Source organism: Sphaerodactylus townsendi, linkage group LG05 (assembly GCF_021028975.2).
Source record: "Sphaerodactylus townsendi isolate TG3544 linkage group LG05, MPM_Stown_v2.3, whole genome shotgun sequence".
In the NCBI taxonomy this organism is placed as follows: Eukaryota; Metazoa; Chordata; class Lepidosauria; order Squamata; family Sphaerodactylidae; genus Sphaerodactylus; species Sphaerodactylus townsendi.
The window spans coordinates 32228143-32243682 of record NC_059429.1 but is presented as its reverse complement, the minus strand read 5'-3'; the positions used below and the strand labels follow the sequence as shown (position 1 = coordinate 32243682).

The 15540-nt window shown below is 42.3% G+C and overlaps 1 protein-coding gene across 4 annotated transcripts in view; it reads right to left on the bottom strand.

Moving 5' to 3' along the window:
* CRB1 (crumbs cell polarity complex component 1) overlaps window positions 1–15540 on the bottom strand; it is a 160214-nt gene that overhangs the window by 32908 nt on the left and 111766 nt on the right. For 3 of the 4 annotated variants that reach the window (XM_048497121.1, XM_048497122.1, XM_048497123.1), the window contains 4 exons: window positions 13767–13932; window positions 5262–6168; window positions 3395–3523; window positions 1521–1647 (listed from right to left, as the gene is read on the bottom strand). In XM_048497121.1, the coding sequence (XP_048353078.1) occupies window positions 1521–1647; window positions 3395–3523; window positions 5262–6168; window positions 13767–13932 (1329 nt within the window). Of the gene's footprint in view, window positions 1–1318; window positions 1648–3394; window positions 3524–5261; window positions 6169–13766; window positions 13933–15540 lie in introns of all 4 variants that reach the window. The other variant, XR_007244568.1, reaches the window with a different exon arrangement.

Sequence of the window (15540 nt, the reverse complement as noted above, 5' to 3'; positions counted from 1 at the left end):
TAGATCGATAATAACACTATGAAATGTCAAAATAATAAGATTAGTTTATCAGTCCAAACACCCAATTTGCCTGTGCATTTGAACAACAAACTGGGACATCTGCTGTCTCATAGGCCCCTTCTGCACACCAAAATAATGCGTTTTCAAACCACTTTCACAACTGTTTGAAAGTGGATTTTGCCATTCTGCACAGCTTCAAAGAGCACTGAAAGCAATTTGAAAGTGCATTATTCTGCATGTGCGGAATGAGCCATAGTTTTATACACAAGCAGTCAGTGATTCCAGACTACACTGGGAAAAACCAGTCAGTATTGACGCTTGGGTTTACAGCACATCAGGAGACAGACAATCATGATCCCGGAATGCTTAGCAAATGGTGGTTCATGTTGTCCTTTTGTGGTTTTCACGCTGCTATAAAAGATACTCAGTGTTTGGACAAAGTGTACAGATGCTGTATAAAAGACTCTCCTTGAATAGTTCACCTTTTTTATATTGATATATAGATAAGAGAATTTAAATGTTAAAAATTATATTAAAAACTAAGGCACACATGCGTGATAAAGAGCCTGCTAAACATTGCTCCCCTGAGTGCAAGCAAAAAGTCAGCTGATGAGTAATGTCTGCCCCGCTGCAAACAGGGTGGTGGGTAATAATGCTGAACAGGCCCCCAAACAAATACTCTGTGGCCAGTTCTCTTTGAAGTTGTGGGACCCTTGTTGTGCGTAATCGGCCATAGGCTTGCCTATTCTCCCTAGAGCCATCTCTTTGTTTTTCTGTATGAGGTAATGATCTGGGTGTGCCTCTTGATTAGAAAGAGAGCTGCCTAGTGACTCATATGGAGACCAATGGGAAACCTTTCCATGAAACACTAACACTAATTATCCATTCTGAAGAAGAGCTGATTGGAAAGATGAAACACCAGAGTAGTTTCTCTTGTCATATTGAGATTATTTCCGTGCTAAATGTCAGAATGAGGTATCAAATTATCCCCCATGAGATTATTTTCATACTTTCAAAACACCCGAAACAGTATTTTGAATTATGACTATTCTGATTCTTAAGCTTGCTTGACCATCATGAAGCTGCTGTCTACCGGTTGTTGCCGCCTTTGAGATAGCCCACCTGGCACTGACTAGATCCTATGTTTTTATCATTTTTAGTTTCAGAGCTCATCCCACCCTTTGGAATGGGCTTCTGGAAGAGGTTTTTAGAGTACTTTGAAGGGCCATTTATTGGCTAGAATTTTTAATGGGAGTGTAGGCTACAGTGATTTAAGAGATAAATTATTTAGTTTTATTCTACATTTTATGTAAACTACCTTAATAACCCCTGTTTTGTTAAGGCATCTGCTGTTGTACTTCAGTGGCTTTAAAATATGACCACCATTCCATTTGCTATTAATCTTCCTGATCATCCCACTCCACAGCTGGTTCATCATCCATACGCAAAATGAGGTAGGAAAGAAGCTGAAAGAGGTTTTGCCACAAGAAGACAGAGACAAAGAAGGAGATGTCGCTTACATCGATCTCACACTGTTCACCGGCATGGTTTATGTCACAGATGCACTGGAATTTGTTGAGCCGATTCTGGCAAAGGCCTCCGTTGAGGCAGGGATCAGAGCTGCACTCATTAATGTCCACTTCACACCTGTGGGGTTAAAGGAAAACAATTATTTGGAACAAAAATAACCCTGACAGGAATGGAAAAGGTAAGAAGACATGGCTGTTCATCTCAAATGACTTTAGTAAAATATTTGGCCCTCTGCAATAATTGAAATTAAAGCAGTGGCCTTCATCCCCAGAGTCATTTTATCCCCAGAGCCATCTTCTATTTTCAAGAGAGAAAGGGGAGAAAATGAAAAAAATGACCAATGTATAAAGTTAAAAAAAATAAAAATAGAAAGTCTGGTCTTTCCTTCAATGAGCAGAGCTGGCATATTCTCTCCCTCACTTTATCCTTACAGTGACCCTGTTAAGTAAGTTAGGCTAAAAGACAGTTATGGTCCAAGGTCACAGTCCTGGTGGAAATTTATGATTGGTTTTATCAAGATTCTTTTTGTGTGGTGTTTTACCAATATGCTTCAGCATGTGCATATTAATATTAAAACTACATACAAATGATTTGAGGGCAGTCATATGTATACTTATATCAAATTGATTGTTGCAGTGTTTTATCAACATCCACTCATTTGCACTGATAATGCCAAGGAAGGAAGAGAGTCAAAGGAATAGACAGCTCTGGCAAACAGTGCCCACTAATTATAGAAATGCTCCTTGTTAAACCAAAATTCAGGAGGAGCCGAATGAAGGGCAGAGTGCAGTTTCAGAACATGAGAGGAACTGGAGAGTGGGAAAGTCTCTCTTTTCTAAACGGAGTGAAAACAGGCTGCCACTAAAGCACCCCATCTCCCTTTTCCTTCAATCACATTTGCAGCCTCCTGAGGCTACTTTTATTAATGCAAAATGTCAGGAGAAAAGTACATGCTTTTCTGAGGTGTATGTCTCCAACCATTGGCCTCTGGGTACTCATTTAATTTCCATATATACTGATGGATAATGGGGAATAATAATGAATAACAATTCAAATAGAGACCGAACTTCTCTTTTATTCTTGAGCAATTAGAGCTTTCTAGAATGAAAACTACTGCTTATATTTGCTATGTAGTATATGGAAGTTTAGTAAATACTTCTGGTAGAGACCAAGGTCATAGGAAGCATTTTCAAGCTTTCAGGTTGCAATGGGGGTACAGCAGGCATCAAGGCAGAGATGAGGTTCTAGCAGTGTCATTACTCGCATCAAATGCTTCTTTGTGAGCACTTACGAAGCTCCATGCACAGTGGTTTCCCATTCACTTCAACCCAGGGAAAAGACAGTTTCGCTTCATATCAAGAGATGCTCACAATGTGCAAGGGATACATTCATGGATGTGAAGAGAAATCACTTTACAAAGGAGCTCAGCCTACACACTGCTTCATATGACACTCTGAATCAATGATGACCTTCACCTGCTGAGAAGTCATGTGGCACTGCCTTCCCAGGGCTCTACCTCTTCAAACTGCAGTCAGAGGAAATTTTTGTTTAAATGGACTCTCATATAAAACAAAAACCTCCTTGCACATAGAAAATTAGCATTTCAGGGTGAAGGCTAGGTTACTACCCTTCTCTGTGACATATCTTTTCTCTCTTGTCCTTTTAAGCTATGGGAGGTAAACTTCTACAGTGCCCAATCCTTTTGCAAATTTAGGCAAAAAAAATTACACACTTAATCTTAATGTTTGTCATGACAGACTAAAACTATGAGTAATGCTGTTGCTTTCTTTGTGTGGGCCATTGTGTGACAAGTTCACACGTTCCTTCACAAAGGCATCAGCTATGATGTCTCAAAGATTCTCACCGTGGTCCTGCAAAGCCTGCGAGACACGTGCATTCTAAGCGTCCTTGGAACTCAGTACAGTTGCCGTGGTTGTAACAGGTAAGGTTTTCTTTCTCATTTCTGCAGACAGTGAAAGGTGGTCTCATACGCCTAAAGTGAAACAACAGTTGGCAATTTGTTTAGCATCACTTCCCCCCATTATTGTGGAAAGCTCACATTCTTAACCTTGGTTTCAAGTCAGCCTTTATTGTTTGCTTTTAGACAGGTTTTAGATTTGTAGAGGAATTGCCTCAATTACAGTCACAAGCATGAACATATGGGATGATGCCTGTCACACTAACAGACTGGGCTCTATGTGGTGTGGAAATGACCAAACAATGGGACTAACACCATGGTCTGAAAAATGTGCCCCTCTCCCTTCTTTTAAAACATCCAACTTAGTAAAAAAATTCTGGAGAGCTCAAAATAAAAATTTTGTTTGCACATTGCTCCAGTCTCTAACGTGAAGCAATGTGTGACTGCTCTATGCCAAAACTTTTCCCATGCTGCTGATTTCCTGAAGATGGACATGAACATTCACCCATCCAGTATAATTTTTATAGAGACTTTCAGTCCTAAGGATTATTTGTGCAAGTAGGAGCATATCTATTAAAAATGGTGACAAACGCTGCCTAGCACTGAGCTGCATTCTCCTCCCAACTTCACATGGAGTTTGGGGGTTGGGGTGCAGGTCGACAGTGGAGGAGGCAGACCTTCTAGAGGGGGCTGCTTGGTGCACCCCCTAAGCAGTGCCCTGGCCATGAGCCCTGGCTTGCCCCGCCCTAGATATGTCTTTGTAGTACAGAAACACGAGAGTATAAGTAAGGAGGGGAGCATTGGAGTATATGTCAAAAAGAGATGAGCTGTTCTCGTGGATCCCACAGTGATCTATTTTGCAACATCCATTAAAACCACATTACTGGATTTTAAACACCCAACTGCACAGATGGAAATACATTCAGTGAAGTCTGAATGGCCATTTAAAAAATTAAAAGCTCCTTTTCAAGGGACATCTTTTTGAGAAGAGGAATGATGGAGCTTGTGTGTGCCTGACCCTTTCCCCCCTCAGAATCACATTTCCAGTTATTTGGAAAGTTCCAGGTGTGTTATATGTGGCAGAAATCCTATGAGGAAAAGCAACTGGGGATGGCATTCAAAGATGCAGTAGAAGCTTGGAGGGAACCATTTCCCAACTCTCAGTTCAAAATAGCCCCCTCTTGAATCCCCCCCCCCCGTCTCATGCATTTGCATGTAAAAGATAGTGGATTTATAAATAACATGCTAGATAACAAAAGTTGTTTATAATACACTGCCCCTAATCTCTTTTTGTTTTTTGACTGCCTTATTTAGGCAGTACAAATAGCCTTATCAAAAGTACCAGCTACTGCTTTCTTGAAAATAAACTGCTCAGTCCTTATACCCAAGTAAAATATAGCATTAATGGATATTCATCCCTTATTATCTCCATCTCTCTCATTTCTGACCTCTCTGCATTGTTTAGTAAATCTCACACTCCCTTCCTTTGGTTATTTATTTTACTGTTGAATTTAAGATTATGCTTAGGACAGTGATGCATCATGTTTTTTGTCTGTTACTCTATAAAGTGCCATATACATTATATATAAGTAATTAATAAAGATGAGCAAGGGTGCATAGAAGGATGCCCACAGATAGTAAATTAGTTAATTACAATGTAACTAGAATGTAACTACCTGTAATTACAACGTAACTACAATGCGCATACTAATTGGGAGAGTTGTTCAGTGCTTAATCTCTGCATTTCTGCAGAACTCAAAAGTGAATGATATTGGTAGTGGGTGGATTCCTTCATTGTTCTTCATTGCCATACCTGCAAAACCTTCCAGTGAAATTTCCTGTACAAAGGCAGGAATAGCTGTTCACCTCATCTATACAAGTGGCTCCATTTGCACATAGGTGGCCACGGCAGTCATCTATGTCTTCTTCACATCTCATCCCCTGGAATCCAGGATCACATACACACTTGTATGAGGCAATTCCATCACTGCAGTTTCCATGCACACAAGGGTTTGATGTGCATTCATCAATGTTGATTTCGCAGTGAGCTCCAGTCCGCCCCTTGGCACATATGCAACGATAATAGCTATAAAAGTCTTCACATATTCCATCATGTGTACATGGATTCATGTTGCAAGAGTCTAACTGGAGACATCCTGTGACAACAGAATTGGCAGATACCTTGAGAAACTGCTCTTCTTGTGGTTTTTTAGTATGGCCATCAGTGTTGTCAAAGTATGAGAGATGGATGCCACTGATTTCTACAGTGCTCATGCACCCTCTTAGACCATCCAAGCTGTCGAACGCTCTGTCAGCCAGATAGATGTCTGTCTCGTCTCTCAGGAAATTGAGGTTCCCTGTGGAAACTGTACTTGTCACACTGTCTTGCTCATCATCCATATCAAAATGCCATCTTGAGGACTGGGATAAAGGCTCTGTCATTGAGAAGATCACCTGGTGCCACTTTCCATCATTCACTGGCTGTGAACTACTCAGGTTCAGCGTATAGAATGTGTTGCCACTTTGCAGCTGAAACACTAATTTCATATTTTGAATGTTGATGGTGAGAAACTCTGGGTCCTTCTCAGCATAAAGCAGGATCACATCTGTGTCTCTAGTGCGAAAGCCAAAGACTATATTAGTGAGGTCTCTCCTGATCTTCCCATTGCTTCTAAAGAATATTGCACTGTTTCTCCCACTAAACACGGCATTGGTGATACCTGGGCAGAGATAGCAAAAGACATTAAGTTGCGCTACGCTGCGTTGATTTTAAAACAGGCGGTGAACGCCAGAATTTCCGGCGCTTCATTACAATTCAATTCAACGCGGAAGCGCTTCGCCATTTGGGATGCGAAAGGCAGCGGGTTGGCCAGGCTGATGCGCAGGCGGTAAAGCGCCTTTACCGGGCGCGTTGCCGAGCAGCGCTGCCATTTTCCGGGCGGCCCTGAACGCCAACGCTGAAAGGACGGCGTCTATAAAGCGGGTAGCGTTGGCTTCGTTACACATACTACACTTCACATTGATTTCAAAACAGCATTCCATACCTATCCTCCGACCTCAGTGTGGTGAGGCTCAATTCAAGCATAATGCAAAACCATTGTTTAATTAAATTAACTAATGCAGGCCACTCCATCGCGAACCATACTGCCTTCACCGACCTCCCCTCGCCTGCTTTCATGCGCTTCCGTCGCGAGCAGACCCGCTGCCTTGGCGAAACTCTGCGCGGTGGAGAGCGACAGGAAAACCGTCCATAAACCATACCGCTTATGCATCGGCCTAGTCACGGCACGGCGCTGAGGCTGGAACGCCGCCCCAGGTCAGCTGCTCTCAGACAGGCGGCCAGCTGTTGCCTCAGGTCGCCTAAGCAACTGCAACCTCAAAGGGTTGTTGTAGAGGGCGTTTTCCCTGGCGGCGCTGGTGCTTAACCAAGGCCAAGAGAAGACGCTTGCCTTCCTCTTCCATCTTTGTCACCACAGCCAGTATGCGGTCAGGCCCTCACACACTGTCCTCCCACCTCCAGGGCTCTGAGGGCAGCGTGGCCGGGCTGGGCACGCCCGCAGGCTTAATGCAGAAGGACACGGGTAAGTGGGAGGAGGGAACAGGCGGCTCCGCGGCTTGGAGTCGCCTGCGCCCTCTGTCAAGCCTGCTCAAGACGCTTCCTAAGTAGTTTACTCACGCCGGGCTAAACTCTTAGCCGAAGGCCGAAACGTAGCTGCACTGGAGGCCGTGCATAAACGGCCCATGGCATGAAGTTGGTTTATTAACCAGTTAGCTTTAAACATGGTTTTGCGTGATTTAAAAATCTAGACATGTTGTCTTGCTCCTACTGGAACCCTCATGAACTCCTTGGCCATGGACACATCTAGCCAGAGCAGGAGTGATGAAACCCGCACTTGTCAACACAGATCAGAATTTGAGAAATCAACTGAGAGCTAAATCCTGATTTTACTAACTAACCATTTTTAAAATAAAGCATGGTTTTTATGTTTGAGTTGAGCCTGTGTGTTTCTGAAATAAGACTGTCAGTGAAATTCACAGATAATACTTATAAAAGTGGATGCTACCAAGCATGTAATTCAGTGGAAGAACACACATGTCTTACAAACGAAATGTCCTTTCCCCTACCCTTGGCAAGCCCAGTTTAATACAAAGAAACTCAAGTGAGAAAGATCCTTGTCCTGTCATGTTCGGATAACCACTGCCAGTGGGATTAGGAAGTGGTGGCCCAGATGGCCCAATGCTTTGCCTGAGTATAAGCCAGCTTCATGTGTTCAGCTTTAATTATTTACTGCCTTCAGAATGTTAAGTTGGATGGAAAGGCAGAATACAAATGTTTATAATGTTGTACAGTGCTGAAAGCAGATTAGTTAATCATGTTGTGCATAAGCTTTTGAAGGGTGTTATAGGGGACTCAGAATTTTTATAATTTGAAGTATAGGCCATCCTTTCCCAAACGGGCTTAGGGTAGTCTACGGCACATGTATGACAAAATAAATAAAATCATAAAATCAATAATCAGAATTTCTCAATATAATGTATACCAATGGTGCCCTAATCCATTCTACAATAAAAGGGGAATGTAGAGAGAGAAGCAGAGGTTCACAAGGGCTTCCCAATGACACGAGCTTTAATGGCGGTCGACATATACCATAAGGTAGTTGGCTCAGCATTGCCCATGTTTCCCTCCAATGTGCAGGAGGTGTTGCAAGTGCCCTGTGGTGTACTCCAGGCTCACGGGGGTATACTGATAACATCTAATAGTGTTGGCAGTGTTCCACTTGAACATGCCCAGGAATCTTCTATGGCAGATATACATTACTGGTTAACGCGTCTCAGAAACAGGGAAGCTTAAAACAACTACAGTAGCGTAGACATTGCCTTTTGAAATTAACTGTTTTTCTTATGTAGAAAAAGAACTGCACTTTCGAGTGGACATCTCAAAACTTGGTTTCAGACTCTTTTTTTTCTCACTCTGTATGGGACTGCTGCAGAAAAAAATACCCAGGCTACATAAAATGACAGCCTTGACTGTGCACACTGAAATGATTGTGACTGTTGCAGCAGCCAGATATAATCAGGGCTGTAGACTTAGCCATCTCAAAAAATGATGACAGCACTGTCCTCTACAATCCCTCTTTTGCAAAACACACTCTGGGCATGTGTGCTGAAGGACTGACTGGAAGAACTCCTGATGTGTAAATCTCATCTGAAAAAATAGCCATGGCAGCAGAAGGGGCATATGCATCTGGCCACACTGCTGGAGAAGAAGAGGGAATCTAACTCCCTCTCATTCCTTTCCTGATTGAACATTTTGATTGGACATTCTGTCCCCAGACTGCTTTAAGCCATTACATTGGAAAAAAGACAGGCATAATCTGTTGGCCTGTCTTTTTTGACCAAGTGGCACTGGGTTTGGTAGAAGTTTTCAGTAGAGTTGCGAGCCCTGGGTTTGGAAATATTTGGGGGTTGGGGGTTGGGGAAGAACCTCAGCAGGATATGAGGCCCTAGAAGCAGCCATTTTCTCCAGGGGAACTGATCCTAGTGATCTGGAGATCAACTGTAACAGCAGGAGATCTCCAGGTGCTATTTGGAGGTTGGCAACCCTCACTCTCAGGGGCTTTCCGCACTACAAAAGGGAGTGAAGGTCGACTCGGTTCCCTTCAATGGGGGGCGATTCCTGGCTGTCCGCACAGCAACTTCCTTGGCCCCCTGGAACCGAGCTTTCAAGTGGGGCGTGGGATCATCTTGGTACCTGTTTAATAGCCGCTTCCTTGATCGTGATTTCATGCACATATTCTGGCCACGGGCGGGAAACGGGAATGTTCTTTGTTTTTTTTTACAGTTTCCGTACGTCGCAGCTACGTAGCATTGACGCGCTGAACTACTTCCATCGCAGTCAGAGCTACGAAGCTTTGGTACGCCAAAATTTTCCAGTTTAATAAATGCACGCTTTGAAACGATCTCGGATATTGTAGCTTCAAAACGTGAGGGAAACTGTATAAAAAAAGCCGTGCTCTCTGCCCGTCACAACTCTCCCGTTCTGCGCATGCGAACGAAGCGGCTCCTGATTGGTTGAGTGGATGCGGTGTCGTTTCGATGCATCCGCATTTCGAAGCTTCGAAGCGACATCGACCTTGTTCCACCAGCGAGTCGCGGTTCATAACTGCGACAGGGATGTCGGCGGGTTCCGGAGCAGGGGAACAAGAGAGACAAGACATAGCTCTTGTCCGAGCTTACGGGTTGTAGTCGCTGGATACACTGAGTTGAACCTGAGCCCTTCGGGGATAAGGCGGCCTATAAGTTTAATAAAATAAAAATAATAAATAAATAAACCGGTACAACACAGTAAGTGCGGAAAGCCCCTCAGTGTCATGGAACCATCTCCAGTAGTCTGCAAGTTCAATAGGGAAAAAAACAGAGTAGGGGGGAGCTAAGGAAGAGGGCTGCTTCTCAAATAAGAGAGAAGGGAGTGGGGCTGAGTTTTTGCCCAGGAAATGGGCTTTCCAACTGTGAGGGACTGTATCATTCCCCCCACAGAGTGTGGATGACAATTTACTCATCCTCTTTTCATAGGGGTGGAAAGGATTCACTAGCACTTACTATAAATTAAGCCCACTGCATTCAATAGTACTTAAAAGGTAGAGGTAGTCCCCCTGTACCAGCACTGGGTCATTACTGCTAGGCAGACAATATTTACAGGATGGTTTGCCCTTTTCCTTTTCTAGATGTCTACAGTTTACTCCCAGCAAGCTGAGTACCTCAGAAGAATGGATGGCTGAGTTAACCTTGTGCCAGCTACCTAAACCTTACTTCTTTTGGGATTGACCTCAGTTTGTGAGTAGAGCTTGAACTGCAATATTACAGTTTACCATCTGCAACACAGGTTTCCTATGAATAGGACTTACTGCTGAGAAACACAAAGGATTGAGGGCAAAAAGGAATAAATTCCAAACTGGGCAAGTCTGGTTGCAGCTGCCTCTGGATCCAGCAACTCCTTAAGCCAGGGGTGTGTGTGAAAAGACTGGGTAGAACCCTTTCCAGGGCTGTTTTCTCCTCCCAGTGCTACTCTGTCTGTTGGAGAAACATCACAGGGAAGAAATATTGAAGCCCACCTCCTCCAGCACCATAGACCTGTTCCATATTGCCCCCTGGCTGCTTTTTTAGAAGAAAATGGGGGTTCCTTCCTACCATGCAAGTGGGCCTGGCCCAGCAGCCAGCACCACAACCTGGGCCATAGATTTTCCTAGATTGAAGCTACGGGGGCGGGGGTTGAAGACAGAGGAGCATATAAACATAGATAACTGTTGGGTGAAAAGGTGAGAAGAAAATGGGAAAAAGGGAGAGGCTATGACAGTTTTTGGGATAGAAAAATAGCAGGGTGGGGATTAAATGTTCCCCACAAGTCTTTGTGGGTTTCTGCTCGTCATTCTATGTTTCAAATGTTAGGGAATGTCCGAAACAAGAACTTCTGGGATGATTGGAAGCTTGGAGGAGAGGAGAGATGCAGAAGGAAGATGCAGAACAAATTTTGTTTTCCTTGTACTGAGAGAATCTTGCTGTCCAGCTTTCCCTAATATTGTTCCATTCAGACTTTGCAAACATATTTGTTATTTTTGTTTTGTGATAGTAACAATTTATTTGTTGTCATTTGACATATAACAGTTACAGACATTCATTGTTACCACATAAATGCTTTGTTGTTAGGGCTGCCAAACTCCAGGTAAGGTTGGAGAACTCCTGGAGTGGCAACCAATCTTCAGACCACAGAGACCAGCTCCCCTGGAAAAAAATGGCTGCTTTGGAAGGGGAAATGGTATAGCGCTGAATCCTGCTGAGGTCACTGTCCTCCCCAAACTCCACTCCTCCAGGCTCCACCACAAAATCTTCTAGAACTTCCCAGTCTGGAGTTAGCAACTCTCTATGATCTTCTAATAGCTACTGGAATTCCCAGGCTTAAAACTGTCTTAAAGAAGTCTGAAATTTATTAGTATTAAAATAGATGTCACCTGGAATGCCTTGCCAGGAAGAGACAAGCAGGAGGGCATTTTAGGACACTCTATGGGATTAACCTTCTTATCTGCTTGTGTTGTAAAATGTGGGTCATGCTGTTAAACATAATGAATAATGAAAGAGGGAAAATTCTGACAATTAAAACATTTCTGTTCATTTTGTGCTTATTGGCACATGCCTGCTTATGCTGACTGTGCTGGCATGAATATTTTGCACCTGATAAACTCCTAAAGAAACAAACCTCTGACACCACACAACCCTGAAAGAGAGTGAGAGTGAGTAGGCACCATGAGGTATTCACCTTATGCTGGTTGAGGGTTGCAACCTTGCCAATGGCAAGATTTGCCTGCTAGGAGAAGTTGCCATGCATCTTGCATGAGGTGGGAGCTGCTGGCGTATGGTAGTTGCTCCTTCTTACCTTGTATGAAGTGATGGCCATTCTATTTAAGGTGTCTTGTCTTGCTCAGGGCTGGATGACCGTGGTGGTGGGGGGGGGGGGGCAGCCATCAGCTCACCAGGTCTTTTCCAGTGGCCTTAACGGCCAACCTATCCCAAGTGTGTAGAAATGTACAAACTCCTCTGTTCTATTGAAAATTGGAATGTGCAAAGATGTCTGCTTTACAGAGCCATGCAGAGTGTTGCTGTTTCCATGTAGGTTAACTAATTGCAGTCTTATTGTGCTCAAAGCCATGACACTATATTTGAGGTTTTCATTAATTTAAAAGGGATGGCCTTTTACCCCAGTATACTCAATGGAAGCTCAGTTACACCTGGTCAAGTTGTGCTATTTACTTTCTGAATCTTGGATGATTTTATTATTAGCAATTGTCATTGATACCAAACATTCGAGTTGTTCACTTACTAATTCCCTATAATATTCCACTTTTTCTTGAAGCTAGCACTTGGATATGATGTCAGAGTGTCCCCAAATTAGTGTGGTGGCTGTAACCTCATCCAGCCTCAACTCAACATGATCAGCCAAACATATCAAAGTGAAAAAGAGCTTGGTGTTAGCCTTATTTGAATAGTATTCTTCAATTTTCTTCATTCATTCAAATACGTTAAATTGCTAGATATTGGCCATTTCCACACAAGTCATACAAAACATTTGCGAAACATTTTCAGTCGTCCCCATTTGTCCACACTCACACCCCCCCCCCCTAAAAAATGCTTCCTGGCTGCCATTTTGTGATTCTCCTGTTTTAGTTTAATGTCTCTGTGGATTCATAGCTTTGATACTACAAAACCTCATTCTGTAATACATTGTGGGTTGTGTCTTCATAGCTTTGAAAATACCCCTCCCCCCATTAAAAAAATGACAGAAGTAAACAGACAAGCTGACGGAGTGAGCTCAGAAAATGGCACCAAGGAGGAAGTCCAGAGACAGCAGAGAGCAGTAGGAAACATTTTAACGACCTCTGCACAGCAAGTAAAAATGTTTTTAAAATGTTTTCACAAAAATAATTGCTGAAATAGGGAATGCAAATAAATTGTTTTCGGCTAAAAACTATGTGGAACTCTTCAGAGGAAACATTTTATTTCCTGCCTCAAAACATTTTATTTTGTTTGGGTGGAAAGGGCTATTGTTTCTAGCAGTTAAGAGCAGGAATTCCTCAATGTAAATAGATTTTTAAAAATGTCTTTAACACTAGGAGAAAACAGCTGGGAATAAAGATGGAATCTTGTGTTACTTGATTTTAAAAGGTCCACAACACCCCCACCCGGCATTTAAAACATTTTAAAAACAATCACACACCCAGCTGCTATAAGGTGAGTTGTCAACATGGAAACTTGTCAATATGTGTCATTTTGCCAAAACTATAATGCCATTAGTTTTCCTTTAGGAGGATGAATTATTTTTTTCCTGCTTCAACCTAAAATAAGTTAACAAACTAAACTATTTACCCCCAAATGTTGCTTTAGAACAGAAAAAAACTTACATGAGGTGTGAGTACAATGATGTCATACGACATCTTTCACTTTTTAAACATATAAGTGATTTCACCACTGGAAAAACAATGGAAAAATGTTATTACTTGGCAAGATCTTCTCTACATCCTTTTCTGCATGTAACATTAGATGCATGTTATCTGCTCAGACTTCCCCTAATTACTATGGTGAGTATAACCTAATCCAACCTTAGCATAATCAGATGTTCCTAGCCCTTTAACTGTGTTTAATAACACAGGCTGGTGTTCTGAACATACGTATGTTCAAAACACAGATGTGACACCTGGAAAACTCTCATTAGAACCATTTGGGAAATCTGGCACTGTGTTCCACAGGAAGTAGGAATTGAAATACTTGCATTCAAATCCTTGATACACCTGCTGACATTGGGCTTCATGGGGGCAGGGATCAAGTTCGCACCACTTCACTTCTTCACAAGCTTTGCCAGCTATATTTGGTGGACAGGAGCAAGTGAAGTCATCCCAGATCGAATAGCAAACACCACCATTTTGGCAGGGGTTGGGCTGCACCGGAAAGACAGGAATAAAGTGTAAGCAATAATACTCTGATCACAAACAAGGAAAGAGACTATTGGGGCAAAAACGAATCTTCCACCTTCATCATAGTTGTGTTCCATGTATCTTTTAAACTGCGCTTTTCAGGGCACTGTTAGAACTGGCTACACCAGCAAAACAGGAAAGGAGAGAAGATAGACAGAGATACTTATAACTGTTCCTATTATTTGTTACCCTGTGTGCTCAAACGTTATCAGCTGGAGCTATTTTATTTATTTATTTATTTATTTATTTATTTATTTATTTATTAAATTTATATACCGCCCGATCCCCGAAGGGCTTCATATAATACCTTTTTTTTTGGTAGTGGGACAAATCTTTTATTGTAGTAAATTGTGTGTATTATAGGTAAAACTGTGGTGGACTCCAAGGGAATATATTTGTAACATGGCATTGGACTAGATAACTTTGACCTGAGATAGGAGGATACTCATATGTAATATGTGTTTTTACAGAGTTGTAACAATGCTTTCCCAAAGTGCATGACACATCGCCACATGCGCAGAATGTATTTATTTATCGCACCTTTTTAAAATCCACCTTCTCTTGCTGTAATCACAAAACAAAATCCATTTAATACCTTGATTAGGGCCAAACAAAATGATATACTTTAAAATTATTGTCACTTGAGTTTGGCCTAATAAGCATTGCATGGCTTTTATTTCTTGTCGTAGATTTTGCATGGGGCAGTACTGCTGCTTACACCATGATTTGTTTGACCTGCAGGCTCTATTCCACACAGCCCTCTCCCAGGAATTCCCAACTTCTCATAGAAGGGGCATTTTCTCTCTCTCTCTCTGGGGTACCTGTTTCCACCACCTGATCTTTGTAGAAATTTCTCACTGGGGAGGTCAGGACCCCCCAGCTTCCTTGCCAACTCTGAGGTCCAGCAGTTTCAAAAAGGCAAGTATTAGTGATAGTCGTTCAATGAACTATAAATACTCTTGTATCAAAGTACCATGAGCAGTAATGCCCAAAATAATGGTTTTGACAAAGGCAGAGCATAAAAATGAATGATAATTCTCATATTTGTTTGGGACCATATTCTAATGCAAAAGCATACAATTTGCTTGATCTCTGCACCTCAACTTGCTTGACGTCTGCACCATATTAATATCTGAGGCAGAGTGTAGAAACTATTCCCTAGTGTCAGAGCCATTGTTGGATGGAGGCCAGAGGAATGGTTGTGACACAAAGCTCCAGTAGGAGGAGATTCTGAGGGGTCTTGAAGTGGCATCAAGTTCTGTATCAGAAGAAGCAACTCTTCAAGTCGATTGTGAGGGCAACATTATGCCTTCTATTCCATCTCCAGCCAATGTGTTCCAACCTCACTTCAGCACAGAACCTTTTTTGTACACCCTTTCTATGTGCCTTGCCAAGAGTATCTCTTACAACTGAAAACAGAAGTAACTCAAGCAAAAAGAGTCAGCCATTATAATAAATATTTTTTTAAAGAAATGAAACAATAGATGTATCGAATGAAGCCTGTATTACATGCTCATGTAACTCACAGTACATAAACCTACATAAATCACTTCATGTAACTCAAGAAGGGTA